Source organism: Dysidea avara, chromosome 1, assembly GCF_963678975.1.
Source record: "Dysidea avara chromosome 1, odDysAvar1.4, whole genome shotgun sequence".
Lineage (NCBI taxonomy): Eukaryota > Metazoa > Porifera > Demospongiae > Dictyoceratida > Dysideidae > Dysidea > Dysidea avara.
This window is the reverse complement of record NC_089272.1, coordinates 51111183-51134719: the sequence shown is the minus strand read 5'-3', so window position 1 is coordinate 51134719 and position 23537 is coordinate 51111183. Positions and strand designations below refer to the sequence as shown.

General features: G+C 37.3%; 2 protein-coding genes across 2 annotated transcripts in view; one reads left to right on the top strand and one right to left on the bottom strand.

Annotated features, from left to right (window-relative positions):
• The window catches only part of LOC136268200 (uncharacterized), a 356730-nt gene that overhangs the window by 159807 nt on the left and 173386 nt on the right, over window positions 1–23537 (top strand). The window lies entirely within an intron of this gene.
• LOC136247349 (uncharacterized) overlaps window positions 1–23537 on the bottom strand; it is a 147491-nt gene that overhangs the window by 113142 nt on the left and 10812 nt on the right. Inside the window, exons 2-4 of the mRNA XM_066038968.1 lie at window positions 14955–15092; window positions 13065–13151; window positions 11489–11854 (exon numbers count right to left, since the gene is read on the bottom strand). Coding sequence (XP_065895040.1) covers window positions 11489–11854; window positions 13065–13151; window positions 14955–15092 — 591 coding nt within the window. The remainder of the gene's footprint in view (window positions 1–11488; window positions 11855–13064; window positions 13152–14954; window positions 15093–23537) is intronic.

Sequence of the window (23537 nt, the reverse complement as noted above, 5' to 3'; positions counted from 1 at the left end):
TCCAAACTCATCCTCTCTATATCATAATATTATATTATGTGATCTATATATTGTCATGTCATGCATGATCTCATGTACATATAATGTTACTTGCTATTATGGTGTCATTGTGTTCTTGTTGCATGATTGTTGAACTTGTGTGTTGTCATGTATACTACTGGCTTTGTAGAAAATGTTTTATGATTAGCATTAGGAAAATGAGTAGGCAATGTAGTGCATGGTGTGGTGGAAGGGTGGATAGCTAGGTAAATAAATGTATATATATGAGCACATAATTATGTGTAATTTAATCCTAGTGGTGGTTGCCACTATTCCCAGGGGTGGGCCCCAGCAGCCAAAATGTTAATTATTATAGAAAAACAACTCAGTAGTATAAATGAACCGGGTTAAAATCCACTGAGTTATAAAACAAAATCCAACTACAAGAGCGTGATCGAGACAGTCATAGTACAGTTACCCTATTAGAGCAGTCAGCAAGCCACTCTATTAGAGCATTCAGCTAGTAAAAATCACTACCTGTATGTCGAGAGTTCAACTACAATACCAGTCACCATGTAGAGACTGCAGCTACACGCAAGTCTTCCTGTAGTGAGATCAGACTCTGCAGTGTTCAACTACAACATATTGTAATAGTTCAGCTACAAACAGTTCACCTTGTAGAAAGTTTTTTCAGTTGCAAGCTTGTAAGGGTGTTGCCCGTACACTTTTGAGTGTGCTGCCACATGACTTGGCTAAAGCTTTTTTTGCTAACTCTTCATTCGCCAAAGTTGTTTTTCTGCCAACATTATTTTTCCTTACAGTATTGATAATATTGTTACACTTCCAATATGCACACTTGCCATATTCCTAGAAGTATATACAATGACATTTAATACAGGCATGCATGTAGAGCAAAGAGAGTGAGCAGTTGCTATAATATTATCTTGTTTTTTCACATTATTTCAGCTGCCCAATTGGGTTGAACATGAATTCAATTACCGATAAGACTAATTCATTTGTTGTTGTGAAGGTTCAATTACCAAAGGGCAATTGTTTTATGTTTCAACTATGATTGTCTGTAGAATACTCCTTCATATTACATAAAAGTATCTAATCCAAAACAGCCAAGCTGTAAAAAAAGTGTGCGGCCCTCAAAAAGGCTATGGTGAAAAAAGATGTGAAATCCAAGGTGGCGGCCAAGAAATGGCTGTGATGGTAGGTTAATGGTAAAAATTTTAATAACAACAATTCAGGTGAATTTTGGTGCCGCTTGGTCAATTGGCACAAAATTCACCTGAATTGTCATTATTAAAATTTTTACCATTAACCTACCATCACAGCCATTTCTTGGCCGCCACCTTGGATTTCACATCTTTTTTTCATCATAGCCTTTTTGAGGGCCGCACACTTTTTTTACAGCTTGGCTGTTTTGGATTAGATTTCACTTCTTTTTGTATTTGTATACCCCAAAGCCGGCCTATGGCCTGCTTTGGGACTTTTTTAACCTATCTTGTTTTCTTTACCACAGGAAGAAGAAAAGATGAAGCAGATGTACCTTAAATATTTCTGATTTTATCAGTAAATGTACAAATTATATTATATATTTATTACAGAACTGTCCATGGTGGTTTCTGTGTAACTGAACACTCTTCAAGGCAACTTCTTCTAGCTGATCTCTCTACAGGGTGATTTGTTTGTAGCTGAACTATCATCAAGGTAACTTCTTCTAGCTGTTCTCTCTACAGGGTGATTTATTTGTAGCTGGATTCTGTACAGGTGATTTTTTTGCTGCTGAGCTCTTTACAGAATGGTTTCTTTGTAGCTGAACTCTCTACAAGGTAACTTCTTCTAACTGATCTCTCTACAGGGAAATTTGTTTGTAGCTGAACTCTCTACAGGTGATTTGTTTGCAGCTGAACTATCTAAATGATGGTTTCTTTGTAGCTGAACTCTCTACATGGTGGTTTCTTTGTAGCTGAACTCTCTACAAGATAACTTCTTCTAACTGATCTTTCTACAGGGCAATTTGTTTGTGGCAGAATTTTCTACAGGGTGATTTCTTTGCAGCTGAACTCTCTACATGGTGGTTTCTTTTTACTGTAGCTGAACTCTCTACAAGGTAATTTCTTCTAGCTGATCTCTCTACAGGGAGATTTGTTTGTAGCTGAACTCTCTACAGGTGATTTGTTTGCAGCTAAACTATCTAGATGATGGTTTCTTTGTAACTGAACTCTCTACAAGGTAATTTCTTCTAGCTGAACTCTCTACATGGTGGTTTCTTTGTAGCTGCACTCTCTACAAGATAAATTCTTCTAGCTGAACTCTCTACATGGTGGTTTCTTTGTAGCTGAACTCTCTACAAGATAAATTCTTCTAACTGATCTTTCTACAGGGCAATTTCTTTGTGGCAGAATTTTCTACAGGGTGATTTCTTTGCAGCTGAACTCTCTACATGGTGGTTTTTTTTACTGTAGCTGAACTATCTACAAGGTAATTTCTTCTAACTGATCTTTCTACAGGGCAATTTGTGTGTGGCAGAATGGTCTACAGGGTGATTTCTTTACAGCTGAACTCTGGTTTCTTTTTACTGTAGCTGAACTCTCTACAAGGTAATTTCTTCTAGCTGATCTCTCTACAGGGTGATTTGTTTGTAGCTGAATTCTATACAGGTGATTTGTTTGCAGATGAGCTCTTTACAGAATGGTTTCTTTGTAGCTGAACTCTCTACAAGGTAACTTCTTCTAACTGAACTCTCTACAGGGAGATTTGTTTGCAGCTGAACTCTCTTCATGATGGTTTCTTTGTAGCTGAACTCTCTACAAGGTGACTTCTTCTAGCTGATCTCTGTACAGGGTGATTTGTTTGTAGCTGATTTTTCTACAGGGTGATTTGTTTGCATCTGAACTCTCTATATGGCGGTTTCTTTGTAGCTGATCTCTCTACAAGGTGACTTCTTCTAGCTGATCTCTGTACAGGGTGATTTGTTTGTAGCCGAACTCTCTTCATGATAGTTTCTTTGTAGCTGAACTCTCTACAAGGTAACTTCTTCTAGCTGAACTCCCTACATGGTGGTTTCTTTGTAGCTGAACTCTTTACAGGTGATTTGTTTGCAGCTGAACTATCCACATGATGGTTTCTTTAAATTTGTAGCTGAACTCTCTACAAGGTAACTTCTTCTAGCTGATCTCTCTACAGGGTGATTTGTTTGTAGCTGAATTCTGTACAGGTGATTTGTTTGCAGCTGAGCTCTTTACAGAATGGTTTCTTTGTAGCTGAACTCTCTACAAGGTAACTTCTTCTAACTAAACTCTCTACAGGGAGATTTGTTTGCAGCTGAACTCTCTTCATGATGGTTTCTTTGTAGCTGAACTCTCTACAAGGTAACTTCTTCTAGCTGAACTCCCTACATGGTGGTTTCTTTGTAGCTGAACTCTCTACAAGGTGACTTCTTCTAGCTGATCTTTCTACAGGGTGATTTGTTTGTAGCTGAATTCTGTACAGGTGATTTGTTTGCAGCTGAACTATCTAGATGATGGTTTCTTTGTAACTGAACTCTCTACAAGGTAGCTTCTTCTAGCTGATGTCTCCACAAGGTCACTAGTTTGTAGCTGAACTTTCTACATGGTGGTTTCTTTGTAACTGAACTCTCTACAAGGTAACTTCTTCTAGCTGATCTCTCTACAGGGAGATTGGTTTGTAGCTGAACTCTCTACAGGTGATTTGTTTGCAGCTGAACTATCTAGATGATGGTTTCTTTGTAGCTGAACTATCTACAAGGTAATTTCTTCTAGCTGAACTCTCTACATGGTGGTTTCTTTGTAGCTGAACTCTCTACAAGATAACTTCTTCTAACTGATCTTTCTACAGGGCAATTTGTTTGTGGCAGAATTTTCTACAGGGTGATTTCTTTGCAGCTGAACTCTCTACATGGTGGTTTCTTTTTACTGTAGCTGAACTCTCTACAAGGTAATTTCTTCTAGCTGATCTCTCTACAGGGTGATTTGTTTGTAGCTGAATTCTATACAGGTGATTTGTTTGCAGCTGAGCTCTTTACAGAATGGTTTCTTTGTAGCTGAACTCTCTACAAGGTAACTTCTTCTAAATGAACTCTCTACAGGGAGATTTGTTTGCAGCTGAACTCTCTTCATGATGGTTTCTTTGTAGCTGAACTCTCTACAAGGTGACTTCTTCTAGCTGATCTTTCTACAGGGTGATTTGTTTGTAATTTGTTTGTAGCTGAATTCTGTACAGGTGATTTGTTTGCAGCTGAGCTCTTTACAGAATGGTTTCTTTGTAGCTGAACTCTCTACAAGGTAGCTTCTTCTAGCTGATGTCTCCACAAGGTCACTAGTTTGTAGCTGAACTTTCTACATGGTGGTTTCTTTGTAGCTGAACTCTCTACAAGGTAACTTCTTCTAGCAGATCTCTCTACAGGGTGATTTGTTTGCAGCTGAGCTCTTTACAGAATGGTTTCTATGTAGCTGAACTCTTTACAAGGCAACTTCTTCTAGCTGATGTCTCTACAAGTTCACTAGTTTGTAAACGAATTCTCTACATGGTGGTTTCTTTGTAACTGAACTCTCTACAAGGAAACTTCTCCTAGCTGATCTCTCTACAGGGTGATTTGTTTGTAGCTGAATTCTGCACAGGTGATTTGTTTGCAGCTGAGCTCTTTACAGAATGGTTTCTATGTAGCTGAACTCTTTGCAAGGTAATTTCTTCTAGCTGATGTCTCTACAGGGTCACTAGTTTGTAAATGAATTCTCTACATGGTGGTTTCTTTGTAACTGAACTCTCTACAAGGAAACTTCTCCTAGCTGATTTCTCTACAGGGAGATTTGTTTGTAGCTGAACTCTCTACAGGTCATTTGTTTGCAGCTGAACTCTCTACATGATGGTTTCTTTGTAGCTGAACTCTCTACAAGGTAACTTCTTCTAGCTGATCTCTCTACAGGGCGATTTGTTTGTAGCTGAACTCTCTACATTGTGGTTTCTTTGTAGCTGAACTCTACAAGGTGATTTCTTCTAGCTGAATTATCTCTTTCTATAGTTGCATGAATTCCCTACAAGGTAACTTCTTCTAGCTGATCTCTCTACAGGGTGAATTGTTTGTGGCTGATCTCTCTACAGGGTGACCTGATCTCTATACAGGTTACTTGTTTCTAACTGATCTCTTGATTCTCTTCGAGTGACTGCTCTATTAGGATGACTGCTCTATTAGAGTATCTCGATCTCGCACTTGCTACACCAAGTTGGATTTCGTGTTATAACTCCGTGGCTTTAAGTCTGATTCTTCTACACCATTGAAGAGCCTTTCTAAGATGATAACTCCATCTGTACAGCGATTTTCAAATTATTACCCCAAGCGGTTTACCTGGTAGGCGTGGCAAGCAGTCGTTTTTTTATTAGCTAATCTCGATTGCGTATTTGTTACACACTGTTGGTTTTTTCGTTGTATCTTCCTGGTTTAGCTCGATTTCTTTCAAACCACAAAAGGTTTGAGGTTCAATAGTTAACCTATTTATCCACCGATTTTCAGCTTCTTCCCATACGCGGTTTACCCTCTAGGCGTGACAACATATTGGTGTTATTTTTCGTGAATAATCGCTCATAACTCTTTGCCTGTTTATCGTATTCCAGCCAAAGTTGGTACAGAGATGCGCCTTTATAACCCCCTTCTGTGTGCGAAAGTTCAAGGCGATCGGATATGGCGTTCGAGTTTTATAGCAGGTTTTGTAAGTGTGCGAAAAGAGGAAGAAAAATAAGAAGAAAACAACGAAGAAACTAAGCCAATTTTTGAAGTCGCATATCTCGGAAACGCTTGAAGCGCTTTCGCTCAAATTTGGAATGTGAAGTACTGAAGGTGGAGGGAGTGTCCACAGCAAAAATCGTCTTGTTTCATCAAGGCAGCACAGAGCTACGGAGGTGCGAAAATTGCGTTTTCTTTCTTCCTGTCAATATACTCACGGGTGTTACGCGCCGGCTTCTTGGGCCGCACGACACACTACCGTGTGTCTTGATTTCTGTGTACAGATAAATAGATTATATTTACTTATATTTACTGCAATAAGTGTGGTACCCTTAAATGGTTTTCTAATTAAATAAATGAACACACAGAACTTACTAGGAACATTTTGACATGTTACTCCAACAGCAAAGCAATCATTAGATTTGCCTGATATCATGCACTCAGCTATATTTGACTCATTTCCTGTACATGACCATATAAATGGAAGTACGAATAGATCACCCTGTCCAAATTCAAATCTCCTTGATTGCGTTAAGGCTGTAGAGTATCCAAGCTGTCTGCAGATCACATTACTTTCACTGATACCCCAGTTAACATCACACAGTGGTCTCCATTTATTGTTGTACAAAATCTCGACAATACCCTGAGATGTCATGCGTCCGTCATCAAAACGAACTTGGTATTGCACTTTTCATGAAAATGAATAAAAGTGATAGGTAAAAAATATTTCTACCTCTACACGTACACTGTACACTGTACACATATTATGCAAATTAATAGTACTTTGCAAGCAATCACTATTATATGGTTCTGAATAGAGCATTACGGTAAATGATGCAATAGTGTATAATAGCTAGACCTAAACAACAGTGTTAGTGCTGATTGGTGAAGATAAGTTCTTTTGCTGGGCAAAGAAAACATTGAAATGCTCAAAAATTGTGGTTAATAATACATTCACTTAGCGATTTGCCATACATTAGTACCAATACAGTGGTAAGATTGCAATTAATCCCAAGTCACATGGTATGTTTCTGTAATTGCACTATACAAGATAACAGAATTACATACGTCATTAAAGCGCAAAAAGAAAAGGTGATGCGATAATTTGTTAACAACAGAAGCCTTTTAAGTGTTGAGTCAATCAAATGAAAAAACCTTTCAATTAGCTGTATGCCCTGTTCTATATATAAATCAGGCATTGTTATCTCTTACTGAAGACCTTGTAAATAGCACCCCTTGCCTTTATTCAGGACACGGCCAGCATTCATTACTGATGGCACCAACACCTACCATGTGATAGCATAGCTGAGACAAATCATTTCTAGTAAGTTGTAACCAATAAGAATGAAGTTCTTAAGAAACCAGAGCAAATAAGTACAAGTAATAATTAATATTGTGTTTAATTTGTAAACTCCATATGCATGAGTATAATACAGTATTTGGTTTTTCAATGAATAGCTACTAATAAGCTTTCTGTCAATAGTGTCATAATTTTTGATCTCAATAGGCTGAGTTTTCAAAAACTTTTTGGAGTGACATGTCCCTGAGGGCTAACACTTTGCATTTCTCGGGCATACTGTGTATAACTGTTAAACATATAGCAATTTGTAATTGGCCAACCCAATATCAAAACAGTGAGCCGTCCCTGATGAAGGATGGCCACTATGCGATTAATAGGCAAAAACACACATCTTCATCCAACTATGGAATGATTTTACTTGTAACAGCCAATGCCACATGCAATTTTGACTATATATTTTTCCATACAATTATTCTCTAATTGCACTCAAATGTGTGCGATCACCTATATGACGTGATCAGGATTTAGAAAACCAATATCAGGCATCATGCAAAATGAAACTAACAAACACCACCAGTGGATAGCTACACTACCACATTATTGGTTGTGACCCTCAGCATTACTCACACTGGTTTTACATTACTGCAAGCTAGCTTCATGAGATTCAGTGGATGGCCTAATATAATCGGATAAATGTTTTCTATATAATAATATTATGCCGTTTTTTGTCACATATCTGTCACTAAGAAGCCAGCACAGCCCTGTAACTTCATGTCTGGACTTTAATAATCATGGTGTACCTCCATTTCGTACTTTTGTAATAACTGAGAGTGGCACAAAATGAGTAAATGTGGCTTGCTTCCCTGGCAAGGAAAGTGTTGACACAGAAAATTAACACCTTGATACAGTTTTGTTGCTAGAAGATGATGTAGAACAGCTGGTTGAAATAGAAGGAAAGATAAGGTGCACAGGGAACATACTCATTGGAGTCGATAAAGACGGATCCCACTGATGAATTTGTTATTGTGGTGTAAGATGGTGGTAGCTTGCTGCTTTGCTTGGCCTCTAGCCTTGCAATTGTGGTCTGAGAGCAGGGCTGGATCTAGCAATGAAATGATGGTCAAACCAACTACAGTGTAAGATGAGTTGCCAAAAAAAAAGAACATAGCTAAACCTAAGGGGTCTGGGGGAATTCCCACAGGAAATTTGGAAGTTTTAATGATTACATTATACTAGAGTTAGAACAATTTTTACTCGCCTACTGCTCTATTAGAGTAGTTGAATGTTCTATTAGAGTATATTGGTCTTTTAGTGAATTTGCATTCCTACATCTCACCAGATACCTCCTTCTATATTCCCTCTGCAAGCTGGTGAAAAGCCTAGTGAAGACTTGAGTTCACCAAAATCACATGCATCTCTACGCTAGCATGCTACTAGCTATAGCTAATAAATATTTTGTGAATTTTTTGCTCAAAAGGGATGCGTATGGCCAAAACTACACCGGCTGTACTGCTAGATCCGGCCTTGGTAAGGCAAGCAAACTGTGTGACTAAATTTCAAATGAATTCTATATGCAGTTTTTCAGGTTTGTAATGCTGCATTTGATACTAGATGGGCTAGAACTATTCCATAAAGGTGATTTTTTATTGTGTAATATGTTCCCATATCTTGCTATATATCGCAAATCAACACCTTGCATTGTCAGCAAAAAGAGCTGGACCACAAAGGTATACAAATGCAAGTCCATGATGTGTGTATTATATATGACATTGGCAAAAGCTCATCTTGAGACAAAGCAATGTCGAACAGTGAAATCAAGACTATGTCTTTATCCATTTTTGCTGCTTCCTAAAGCCAGGTGCTAGCTAAGATAATCATGTCAACCATTGTACATGCCATGGAATCACAGCAGTGGAACACTATATCATTACATATCATTAATCCAAAGTCTTCCTGGCACCAGCTTTACAACTCCTTTTGTGTCAAACTTCTGTGAAAAAGGACCGGGTGTTATCACTTTTCAATGAATGCTGTATGAACCTATCTGGCTTCTACAGGTCATTAGCAACATTCTTAACAAGACTCCCTTGCTATTTCTTTTCTGCATAGTTATTAACTAAATGAAATAACTATGGTGAGCCACTTAAAAATAATTACCTATAATAATAATAATAATAATAATAATAACAGTCACAGCCACTAAAATGCTGCTGACTGCAGAATTTTCTCAGGCATTTGTATTTAACAGATCACGGATTACATGCTATGATCAAATTTGAGTACAGCAAAAGACATAAACACCAAGAGGGAAAGATCAAAATGAGGCTAAAAAGTAGTAGCAACAGTGCATGTGGTCAATTATCCAGCCACAATGTCTGGATCAAATTAGCAAAAGAGTAGTAGAAAAAGCCAAACAATCGATCGAGATCTTGACAGCAGCACACAGTTTTCGCAGCAAAACAGCTATAATATTACCTTTTGTTTTTTGTGAAATCACTTCAAACTCACCTCTAGAAATAATTATCATTTCAATAATACAATTATTTTAATAGCTTTACTTGTGAATATGACTTCAACTTATTACACTGGGCCCTGGCACTGTCTAGTTACACCAATGAATAGTGTGACTGTTTCCTTTCTGTTGACAAAATGCAAGAACTATTAATCCCAGATACCAAACTTAAGCCAGCCATCAATGGTTTGTCAAAAACTCAACGAAAAACCAGCAAACAAAATGATACAGACAGGCATCAGAATGGTTACTAAGCAACAGAAATCCAAAATAACATCCACAAAAGTTGATCACATTTAGCAACCGTTGGCTAGTAATTGTTGCTATTGCCTAAAGTGATATGTACATGTACCTTAGCAATGGATTCCCAGCATCTATCCTTATGGTAACACCAGAATCGTGGTAACACCAGAAATCGATTCGGAAATGTAGAATACGTCACACTATTTTAGCCAACAAGAAAAGAATTACACAATTTTGTTAAATACCTTGACAAGAAAGTGCAATACAAGCAAGTGTATTTCTAATTCTAGCTATTCACTGATCATTTGACGCATTGCAACATGTTCACTTGTTAGATTAGCAGATATTCTTATCAGTCTGTAAAACCAGGATTACACATTTTAGCCAAGTGTTGCAGCTATTAAAATTTTGTCTAGCTGTTCATTGCACAGTACATTACCGCAGAAAGAGAAGATATCCTACACTTAGTCTAACCAATTATGAGGTCAGCACTATAGGGAGAATCAACTTGATAAAAGCAATATAGCTACACGCACTTAAATGACAATTTTGTAGCTGAACACCTTCTTGAATTGTAAAACTTTATTTCCAATCACTTAAGCATTCAACTGAATTCATACAACCGCATAACCATACCAATTGTAAATCTAAGGTTAGTTTAAGTGCTAGGAACTAAGCATTAAAATTTATCAGCACTGGTATACATTGGCTATTCTAGGCCTGGGGTACAGCACAAAATGCTGCAACTGTTGTATGACTGTACCATAAGCCAGAATTTTAGGGGGGTCTGGGGGTGCAACCCCAATAGCTGCAGGATTTTTGCAAGTAATATGCTTTAAAATGGCTTAAAATTAGTGCTAATAACATGAATTAGACTCTATTTACGCTGTTTTGGGTGGGTAATAAATCTCATATACTCCACCTTGTTTTCTAATATACTCCACGCCTTCACGCACAATATAACATATGCTCAAAATCCGGTTTGTCCAATCGCTATGCGTTGTTCACGTGTAGTGATTTAACGAGCGCAATTATTTTGTCACGTGAGGACGTATAGTTGCCATGGCGCTAGTACTATCGTAAGAAAACCAGCCGCTTTTGCCAAGCCTACAGCAGAAACAGCCGTGGATGAGGTAAGTAATCTGAGTGTAATGTGAAATAGAGTCTAAAGCAGTTATACGGGCACAATGTGGAGTCTATGAAATTTATAAACCCTCAGGCCCTTAGTAGCGCCCTCGCTTCGCTCGTGCGCTACAGCCCGGGCCTTCGGGTTTATAAATTTCATAGACTCCACATTGTGCCCGTATAACTATTATAAATGCTAAAACTAACATGCCAATGAATGCCACAACTTCCCCCAAGATTTTTGAAGACTATAGTTTTCATAAGGGGAGCCTGTGCCCCACAGGCCCCCTGTAGAATCATCTATGTTGACATAGCACAGTAGCAACACTCTCAATCTTGTAAGTAAGCACCGTTAGTTAATTAATTTAATCCATACAACGTGTGATCAGTAATCATATTTAATTTACTGCAACAGGAGCTTACCACCAATAATGACAGAAAGCTTCCCCTGTGCTATAAACAAGCTTCATTGTTTATTTTTGCTGCAACTCAGAGACATTCATTCATTCTGTACACTATATCTGATTTGCACATACAGTAATACTGTATGCATGAATGAAGGTAAGCTAATATCACTTACGTCTTTCATAGAGGATTACATCTGCTGCATTTATATAATTATTTCCCATAGAGTCAGATATTTTTGCCAGTAACTGAAACTGATGCTTGGTTATATTATCATCAGGATTCAATGGCTCTTCAATTCTGACAGACCATGTAGGTAAACCATCTAAATCTGGCTCAGGATCAATGAAAGGATAGTACACAGATCTACTTCCATTAAAGGAGAAATTCTGTGACTCTGGGCCACTAAACGTGACCTCGAGATCAAAATCCATATAAAAAAGTATTTGTATTTCAAACACAACTGTACCAATGGGTGAATAAACATCAACATCAAATTCATATTGTGTAGCATTGAACACTGGAAGAGACCATTGAGGAACTACAATAGAGGAAAACAAGTTGATAGTGTATTACATCTCAAAATTTAGACTACTGAATAATAGTATACAAATAATTATGTTATTAATGAAATATAAAGCATATTATTGTGCAATATTGTTTAAATGCATTGTAAGGGGCTTCTATAAACACATTTTGATTTACAGTATACTTTCCTTGCTTATTGTGTCAGTCAGAGGTCAAAATACCATTTTAATTTGAATCACCTGCTACTTTTGATAGCCTTGGAATAGGTTTTTACTTGCAAAGCACATTGTAAAAGCATTACCCAGCTTTCTCAAAACACACCATACCTACTTTTCAAACCAGCAAAATATTTATTTTAATGCCACCCACTTCCATACCACTCTCACTCTGCATATAAAGGCTGCTTTTAACAAAAGAAATTTTGCTCATGTGGGTGTGTACACATATAAGACATGGTTGGTGTCTTAATACCATTGTTGTTTTGCAGTGTCACATTAAATCTTTACTTTTATCATTTAAATTTTAACAAACCTAGTACACTAGTAAGTACTCCAACTATGACACATATAGAGATAATTTGCCATTATTCCATAATATGTAGTAGGGATCCTCCATAATAAAATGCCAATTCATCCATTAAATATCATGGGAAATGATTTATGAAAAATATCTTCATGGAATAATAGAATAATCCTTACCTTAAACCTAGCTATAACAAGATAGTTTCTAGCCAGTTAACATAGCTATAACATACCTATAACAAAAAGCATTTAAGTTGACATCCAGAAATCTTCACAATGAAGTTTATAGCCATTTAGAGGATAAACAACATATTATACAACTTACAAGACAATAGCAAAGACACATGAGCCATGTTATGTGCCTTTTGAGATTTCAATGAACAACTCTTCTTTTTGTCTCAGAAATTCATTATAGGTTCAATATTTACCTGGTTGACCTCTCTGCAGTTTGGTTTATTATGTATGCAGTAGTTGAACACTCCGATACAGTGACACATTTAAATTTATTGCGATTTATTTAGTTTACAGTTGAAGTCACATCGTCACTTGATTACAGCTAATTACTCTAACACAGTGTAGGTAACTTTAAATGTAGCTAAGCACTATAACAGGATGAATGCACTATTGGAGCACTTTGATCTTACACCGGATATCCCTAGTTGACTTTGAAATTATACTCAGTAGGTTTAACTGGTTTCTCACTGAAAGTTCCCTTGATAAATGTACCAATTGTAAGCTCATTCTCTTCAAACATTTGTCTGGTTTTAGGAGCAATAACGTTTTTTAAATCTATGAACCTAGATTAAGCAAATGACACACAAGGTTGGCATGGCTGAGTGTTGTTATGTGCAGACATTCATCTCAAAAAATTGCAGAGTTCAAACTTGTCACTTTTCACAGATATCAGAGTTTATCACTTCAGAGATCTGCACCACCACAGCCAGCTGCTGAAACCATGTATTTTAGCTACAGTTGAATTGCAAATCAATGTAAACATAGTGGTCTAGCCAATATTTAAAGAATAAAGGCTGAACCCTACCTGAAATTTCTAGCTAAAGCTGAATCCAAACCTTAGCTTATACATACATGCACTTTTACTCGTATGAAGTGAATGTCTTCTCATAACAAAACTCCATGACTATTTCTTTCAAAGCACAACATGTTTGTACCACAATTGTTACTCCATGTACAGACCAATTTTCAAGTGATTCCTTAAAGTGTTTTACCCTGTTTGTAATTTGTAAATTACACATAACTCCTCTGTTCTTTATCTGATTTATACAACTATTGGATAAATGCGCATTAATTGTGACTGGGCCTGGAAAAACAGGACATGTAATCACTGAAAAGTTTCCTACATTTACAAACTACGCATGTAAGCATGTATGGATTCTTATTTTCTAAAGTGCATGAAAAGCAGGCTTGAGTCTATTATGCTCTAAAATTTGCCCAATATGCTTGCTTTTATGTTATTATTATACTTCCATTTTGCATGAATTTTCTTTCTGTAGAGAAGCTCTTCTTATGATAAAACATTAATGAAGAAGTGTTATATACATCAACATGCAAACAATAGTAATAACTTGAAAGGGAGATGTGCTCCATAGTTAGCAGACATATAGTAGGCCTCAGGGAATAATGATCTAAAACTGCTTCATTATGCTACTCTGAATTTCTCCAAATATTATCACTTATAGCTCTAATTATTCCCAAAATGTGTTCATAATTCTCCAATGTTTTTTTTTTATAAAATTGATTTTTATAATTTATAATCTTTAGCAGCTTGAGGAGTTGTAAAAATACTCTTCTATTGGACAGGAAGGCTAGCTTTTAATTAGCAAAATGTTTAGTCATGGTTGCAATAGAGTAAAATTTTATCCACTGACTGTTCTATTAGAGTTTGTGACTGCCTCGTATATTAGAGTTCAGCAATCTCAATTAACTTACGTGGATACTTATAGTATGCCAATTATACTCTTAAATTACTTTAAAAATTCCCAACTCTTTTACGCTCAAATTATTCAGGCATAATATCTGGATCCTTATAGTGGGTATAAATAATGGTAAAATATTTCCAATGTAGTTTTTCGATCATTCCGATCTTCCACCTTTCTAGATTCCCATCACCAAGGTACAAACACAGTGATTTATGTAGCTATTGTAAGTTCTGGATGGAAATGTAACACAATAATAAACTCAGCACACCTACATCAATGATGTTGTACTTCTTTACCTTATAAATATTTATTTATACTCTAACAATGAGCTGTCTACTTCGATTGTGATTTTAATAATTATTTTATAAAGGACGCTTAGTCGGTATGCTAAAACACACCTAAATTTTGCATTTTGGTGTGCTAAAAACACCCCTAAGGGTGTGGTTGTGGTAGACCACCTTTATTTAATTTAGCAGTGAAGTCAAAATGTTTAATTCTAATACTACCATGTGGCCTGTTTTATAATAGGGTATAGTTTGTGTCCACATGTCCTATTTTCATAGGCCTGGTCACATGTTTAGCTGACTTTCCAAAAAATGTGTTATTGTTATTTTACATAAACTGATAAAAATAAAAAAACAGCAAGTTCACTCACATTCTTCACAGCTCCTCAAACGATCAGTAGTTTCATCATTAACACTTCCTGAAACTACTCCTACTGTATCTTCTGGACATGTCTCTACACATTTTTGCTTATCAGGGTCAAGGTAGGTCGGATAATGTACACATCCATCTATAGAAAAATGATAAAATATATAAACTATTTTAATGTAATTATCAAATGAAAAGGTGTACTTTGGTTTCCATAAAGTACACTTTGTAGGCTAAGTGTAAATTGTACTTCATACTGTAGGCCACAAACTGTACTTTATGAAACTTCAAGGCTCAATAAGTGCAGCTGTGACAGTAATTAAAGTGCAGGCACCATCAGTGTGCTATAAACAAACTTCAGGACACTGTGCATAATACCAGAACATAGTATTCAACAGCTTACTCCACAAATTACTGAGGAAAATAATTATTGTTCATGGCTTCTCCAAAGTTCCGTGACAGTATTATTGCAAATTTTATGAATATTTCATTGAAAGTGGGCATTCAATCACCCAGGTCAAGCATGTTTAAGTAATTTAGTCATAAAAGTAAAATGATTTAATATGGAGAAGTGCATCAGTATATTAGATCTGCACTGATTATGCCAGCATAATTTTTGGCATAATAGGTGGGCAAAAGCATTGAGCATAATGCCAGCATAATAGGCAAACTTTTCGTGGATTGGTTATCAGAGAAGCTGAAACTCAGCATATTTGTATGATGCAGGTTGGAATAGTGTAATAAATAGTGAAAATCAAAGATAAAGTTACTTGTGAAGGTAAAAGTGGCTAAAGATCGATATACTCTAATAGAACAGTCACCGCATGTTGAAATATTCTAATAGAACATCCACTTACATTAGATACTCTAATAGAGCAGTCAAAATACAAGTTTCTAAGAGCATATTTGGGGCATAATGGGACACCACTGGGCATAACTGAAGCATAATAGGAGAAATTTTGGAGTATTGTTCAAAAGCATAATAGGCAATTTCAAAAGCATAATAGGCTGAGGCCTACACTGTATTGCAATATTTCAGTAAGGTCAACTTGAAGTTGTTATAGCTACATACACTTGTGTTAATCCAACAAGTGAATGTATTCAATATAATAGAAGCAACCCGATGCGTTGTTTTGAAATATGTCAAGGGATTAGCTAATAGAAGTAGTATAATACTTGTTTGTCAAAGTTCCTGGACAAAAATCTGTAATACTAATCTGATTGGATAAAATAGTGTGGAAGCACGTGTCCACTAAGACGTGTTACCATAGTGATAGGTGCCCATAGCACAGCAACAATGTGGTTGCACAGCAATGGTTTAGGTAATTTTTGCTAAGGTTAATGTCTCTTTAAGCTATAGCAATTGTTGCTATCTTTGAATTTCTGCTGCTTAGTAACTATTGTCGATGCACTATTTTATTATTTTTCCTGTTTACAATGCTTGCACTAATCAGCACTATTAATCCCAAATACCACAGCCAGCCATCCCATTATATATCAAGGCTTGTCATATGGCCCAAGAAACAGGCACACGATGCTGTGGGTATAATAATATTGTGACCAGATCTTCGAAAACCGGACACAATAGCGCAAGCCTAAATTTCCAGTATAAAGCATTGAAAACAATGGGTGAAATATTTACGTATTATTGAAAAAATTCCGTAAATTTTTTTAACGCGTCTTTCATAGTGAAGGAAAGGACTAACAATAAAACCCTGGATATCATCTTATTCGACTATTCATGAGGAGTTGGAAAATCATTGTTTCGTTCTGGTAGCCCCAAGGATACGCAAGTTATGAGCATTGGGTTTACATCACGTCGAAGCGATCGTACGCGATCGATTTTCTTCATGAATTTCGCCTTTTATGACGTGAAGAAGAGTGACAGAAGGATAAACATACGCATGAAATGATTCCCCTATCCATGGCGAACGCGATGGTGAAAATTGCAGCCCAGTACATCAATTCGTTCGTAAGTTACAACCGTCTTAGTAGACCTAAGCGCTTGTAATAAATTTTCCCTATACTACCTGTACAAATCGATTTTTCTGTTGTCGCTACTTTGTAGGGCTGTCACTCCGGAAGTTATTGGCACATGAGGCTGAAACTTTTCCAGAAGGTACACTTGCCTAAGTAGATTACAAGCAGTTATTAAACAAGAATTCGAAAAATGCGCTATTGTGTCCGGTTTTCGCAGATCCGGTATATTGACAGGAAGAAAGAAAATGTAATTTTTACGCTTATTTATCACTGTGAGTACTTATCCGCTTTGTATCCAAATTTACTGTGGTGGTGCCCGTCAGATAGGGGAGTCCACATCCCAAATTTGGAGGAATTTCCTTAGCCATTCTGAGATATGATCGACCAAAGCTTTTTCCCCTTCATTTTTATCTTCATCTTCATTTTGCACACTTTGCAATATTCACCATAAAACACAAATACTTACTTCAATCAAGCTGAAATTTTGCACACATAAAGGGATATTAAAGGTGAACCTCAGTACCAATTTTGGTGGAACTCTGGCCAACATTCAATTATGACCATTTATGCATGAAAAAGATCAAACTTCTGTCATGCCCACTAAGCCCTTCAAAAATTTGTTGAAAATTGGTCTGTAATTGACTATCTGAGGAGTGCATTTTGTTGGTTTGAAATGAATCAAAATGAAGATATGTGACTGGATTTGACAAAACCCTGCTTCGACGCACAAAGCTTCGTTAGGAGATATGGCGATTTTAAGTAATCATTGTATTGTGACTTCCCAGTGTTTAAAGCTGTGTAAACAAAATTTGCACGGATTGTTCATCTATTTATTAGCTATTACTGTGCGGGTGTAAAACTTTCTGATACCCAAAATATGCCCTGTTTTTGGCAGCTTTTTTCGAGCGAGTAATATTATCGCAGGTGGTAGTAATAGGGGTGGTGGGTGGGGGGCGGTGGGTGGGCTCAATATAGAAGTATAGAACGAAGCTGGAATGTGAGTGGAACCCAAAGGCCCAGTTTGGGCCCTCCATGGACCACCCATGCACTCATATCACTCCAACGTGAAAGAGAATTCTACTGACGAGCTCACTGAGACTTCCCAGCTCAGTACATCACATTGTAACAAAGCCATGGCCATTGAATGGGGCCAAATCTCCACTCGTGACTTTGACAGGGTCGGATAAAAGCTGCTACAGAAATCAGACTTGCCAGTTCTGAAGAAAGGACAGAGTGGAATATGATAGTGTATTAACCCAGCGATCAGTTTCTGGTAAAAAAACCTAAGTTTCATTTTGTGTGCATGGAAGCCGGGTTATTTCAAATCCGGTCACATATAAACCCTAAGCCAAATGTGTGTAATACTTTCCATTTGTATTTCTAAAAATCAGGTATCTGGGGTTTATAAATCTACTGTATGGCTTGCATAATCAAGTTTCGTAAATAAAAACCATTAGCTTTTTATGCGTACCAGGCAAGTCACTTGGAGAAATATGCTAAAACTTGGTGTGCAGTTGGATTTATTGCAATAGAAGAATAACTCATGATCAGTAGTATGAATGAACCTGATTAAAAGCCACTGAGTTATAAAGCGAAATCCAACTACATGTAGCAAGAGTGCGATCAAGATACTCTAATAGTACAGTTACATTATTAGAGCAGTCAGCAAGTCACTCTATTAGAGCATTCAGCACGTCAATATATTAGAGATTTCAGCTAGTAAAAATCACCCTGTAGAGAGTTCAACTACAATACCAGTGACCAGTCACCCTGTAGAGAGTTCAGGTACACACAAGTCTTCCTGTAGAGAGATCAGACTCTGGAGTGTTCAACTACAACATATGTGACTGGATTTTTGAAAACCGATCTAAATCGCACATTAGAAGTTTCGAGATAAATGCATTAAAAGATTTTAAGCCATTGTAACTTTCCAAGAATGGCGAGCACGCGTATGAAATTTGCACAAGACTTGCATCAATTTATTACCTTTCAGACCACTTCTAGTACTTGTAGCTGCTTGTAGAGGTTCCCACCAAATAAGATAGAAAATCTGAGCAGTTGAAAGAGCGAAGTAGTATCACCAGAGCCAACAACTGGGTGGGTGGTGGGGGCCGGAGGCAGGTTAGGGGTTAGACTTCAAAATGGAGTTCTAACGTGATTTGAAGGTCAGACACGAGATTTCAGGACTGTACTGGCTCCTTAGTGGTTGATATACAGTAAAAACCACACAGAAAGCGTCTGGTCAACAGTTTGAGGCCATCCACCCATTCACCACTGGTTCTCTTGAAGCCAGGTTCTTCAGAAGGCCAGAAACCAACCACCACTCAAGGCAGGGCCGGCCTTAGCAATCTGGAGGCCCTAGGCATTCCAAAGTTAGAGGCCCCCTAACTGTCAAAGTACTGCCTATTTGTAGGGCCTTTATAATTAATTTTATACATTTATATAAGCTTGTTATGCAAAACAGCATGAACTGCACGGCTCTATGTAGATACGCTAGCTATACATGTATGTATGGCTGCTGTTTGTGCAGCTTTATTTCTATCCTAGAAGTGTTTGTGTAACTTATCCTATGCTCCAAACCGTCACAGCCCTATCAGACTGCCTACTCCGCCCAAGGTTAAGGCCGGCTCTGACTCGAGGTATTCACACCACCCAGAACAGACGCCTGTTAAAACTAGCCTCGAGTGGTTTGAGCAATGCTGAGGGTCAAAACCAATAGTATAGTAGTGTAGCTACTCAGTGGTGGTGTTAGCTTAATTTTACCTGATGTGCGATTTGGATCGGTTCTCCAAGATCTGGTCACATATTATAATAGTTCAGCTACACACAGTTCACCTTGTAGTTTTAAGGGTGCTACCTGTACATTTTTGAGGGTGCTGCCACACAACTTTGGTAAAGTTTTTTGCTAGCTCTGCAAAAGGTTCATTTGCCAAAGTTTTTTTGCTGTAAACGTTTTTTTTTCATGCAGTATTGATAATACTGTTGCACCTCTAATATGCACACTTGCCATATTCCAATTCATTTGTCATCGTGATGGTTTCAATTTCCAAAGGGACTAATGTTTTTATGTTTCAAATATGATTGTCTGTAGAATCCTCGTTCATACATAAAAATATTTCTGTGTGCAGATAAATAGATTATGCTTAGTTATTTACTGCAATTAGTGTGATACCTTAAAGGGTTTCTATTTAAATCAAGACACACGGTAGTGTGTCGTGCGGCCCAAGAAGCAGGCGCGCCACACCAGTTGGTATTTTACAGGAAGAACAATAACGTGACTTTCACGAATCTGTAGCTCCGTCATGCCTTTATGAAATACTACACGTTTTGCTGTGGGGGTGCTCTCCACCGTCACTACTCCACATACCAAATTTGAAGTCAATCGCGCCAGGTTTTTCCGAGATATGAGCCTTCAAATATTGACCCATTTTCTTCATTTTTTTCTTATTTTTCTTCCTCTTTTTTGCACACTTACAAAATCGATCATAAAACACAAACGCGTTATCCGATTGCCTTTAAATTTGGTACACAGAAGTGGGTTATAAGGACGCATCTTGGTACCACAACTGGTTGGAATACGATAAACAGAGGCGAAGGTATAATGATTATTCATGAAAGATAACACGAATATATTGTCACGCCCACAGGTTAAACCGCTTACCGGAAGAAGCTGAAAATCGCTACATGCTTAGGTTAATTATTGAACCTCAAACCTTTAGTGGTTTGAAAGAAATTGAGCTAACGACCATGAAGATACAGCACCAATAGCAAGAGTATGTAACAATTACGCGATTGAGGTTGGCTAAACAAAAACGATTACCTGCCACGCCTACAAGACGAACCACTGAGCTGGAAATCGGTGTATAGATGGATTAATCATGTTAGAAAGGCCATGCAGTGGGTTAGAAAAATTGGATTTAAACTCAGTAAGTTATATACTACGGAAACTAACTACGTGTAGCAAGTGCGAGATCGCGATACTCTAATAGTGCAGTCACCCTAATAGAGCAGTCAGAACTTTCTACAGGTTCAGCCGAGTTAAAAATCACGATGTAGAAAATTCAGCCAAGTTAAAAATCACCCTGAAGAAAGTTAAGTTACAAGTCCATCCTGCAGAAAGTTCACCGAAGTTAAAAGTCACCCCATAGAAAGTTCAGCCAAGTTAAAAATCACCCTGTACAAAGTTCAGCCAAATTAAAAATCACCCTGTAGAAAGTTCAGTTAAGTTAAAACTCCATCCTGCAGAAAGTTCAGCCAAGTTAAAAATCACCTTGTAGAACATTCAGCCAAGTTAAAAATTGCCCTGAAGAAAGTTCAGTTAAGTTACAAGTCCATCCTGTAGAAAGTTCAGCCAAGTTAAAAGTCACCCCGCAGAAAGTTCAGCCAAGTTAAAAATCACCCTGTACAAAGTTCAGCCAAGTTAAAAATTGCACTGAAGAAAGTTCAGTTATGTTACACGACCATCCTGTAGAAAGTTCAGCCAAGTTAAAAATCACCCTGTAGAAAATTTAGCCAAGTTAAAAATCACCCTGAAATAGGTTCAGTTAAGTTACAAGTCCATCCTGTAGAAAGTTCAGCCAAGTTAAAATCACCCTAGAGAAAGTTCAGCCAAGTTAAAAATCACCCTGTAGAAACTTCAGCCATGTTAAAAGTCACCCTGTAGAAACTTCAGCAAAGTTACAAGTCCATCCTGTGGAAAGTACAGCCAAGTTTAAAATCACCCTGTAGAAAGTTCAGCTAAGTTACAAGTCCATCCTGTAGAAAGTTCAGCCAAGTTAAAAATCACCCTGTAGAAACTTCAGCCATGTTAAAAGTCACCCTGTAGAAAGTTCAGCCAAGTTAAAAATCACCCTGTAGAAAATTTAGCCAAGTTAAAAATCACCCTGAAATAGGTTCAGTTAAGTTACAAGTCCATCCTGTAGAAAGTTCAGCCAAGTTAAAAATCACCTTGTAGAAAATTCAGCCAAGTTAAATATCACCCTGAAGAAAGTTCAGTTAAATTACAAATCCATCCTGCAGGAAGTTCAGCCAAGTTAAAAGTCACCCTCTAGAAAGTTCAGCCAATTTAAAAATCACCCTGAAGAAAATCAAGCCAAGTTAAAAATCACCCTGAAGAAAGTTCAGTTAAGTTACAAGTCCATCATGCATAAAGTTCAGCCAAGTTAAAAATCACCCTGAAGAAAGTTCAGCCAAGTTAAAAATCACACTGCAGAAATTTCAGCCAAGTTAAAAATCACCCTGTAGAAAGTTCAGCCAAGTTAAAAATCACCCGGTAGAAAGTTCAGCCAAGTTAAAAATCACCCTGTAGAAAGTTCAGATAAGTTAAAAATCACCCTGTAGAAAGTTCAGCCGAGTTAAAAATCACCCGGTAGAAAGTTCAGCAAAGTCAAAAATCACCCTGTAGAGAGTTCAGTTAAGTTACAAATTCATCATGCAGAAAGTCCACTTAAGATAAAAATCACCCTGTAGAACGTTCAGCCAGTTAAAAATCAGCCTGAAATCAAGTTATCTGTAGAAACTTCACCCAATTTAAAAATCACCCTGTGGATAGTTCAATTAAATTTCGGTCCCGACTACTGTATCTCAAACTCAGAATTTTGCTAGACATCAAGGCACTGTAGTGTGGAATAACTTGCCTCCTATATTGAAGGTACCAATGTCTTTTACAAACTTTTATGATGCCACCAACACTTATTTTTTGTCTATTCAATGATTTTTTTTGTAATTTTAAGTGCATATGCATGTGTGTGTTGTACTGCTTCTTGTTTGTGTATAATGTATGTTTGAGTTGTAATGTTATTGTGTTTATATGTATGTCTTTGTGTCCAAAGAGCGGCTGTGCCGATCATTGAGAGGTTAAAATTACCAATCAATCAATCAATCAAAGGAAATTCATGTCACTAGACATGTAATAGAAATATATATTAAAACAAACACATATTTACAAACAATACTACACATATATACAAACACATAATATTATAATTTTCTCTCAATTTCATCCTTCTTTTTGCAGTAAAGAGAAAAAGACATGTCAAAAGAAATACCCGAAGCTGGCCTATGGCCGGCTTTGGGTACGTATATGCAGTCATTACAAAGGAAGTGATATCTAATCCAAAAAAGCCAAGCTGTAAAAAGGGTGTGGCCCCCAAAAGGCCAGGGTGAAAAAAGATGTGAAATCCAAGGTGGCGGCCAAGAAATGGCTGTGATGGCAGGTTAATGGTAAAAATTTTAATAACGACAATTCAGGTGAATTTGGTGCCGAATCCTAGTGGAGCAGGGAGAAGGCAACACAAATTCACCTGAATTGTCGTTATTAAAAATTTTGCCATTAATCTACCATCACAGCAATTTCTTGGCCGCCACCTTGGATTTCACATCTTTTTTCACTCTGGCCTTTTTGGGGGCCGCACCCTTTTTTTACAGCTTGGCTGTTTTGGATTAGATAGACAAATACACCAAACTTACTAGTAATGTTCAGACATGCCACTCCAACAACAAAGCAATCATTAGATCTGCCTGATGTCATGCACTCAGCTATATTTGACTCATTTCCTGTACATGACCATATAAATGGAAGTATGAATGGATTACCCCGATTATGTTC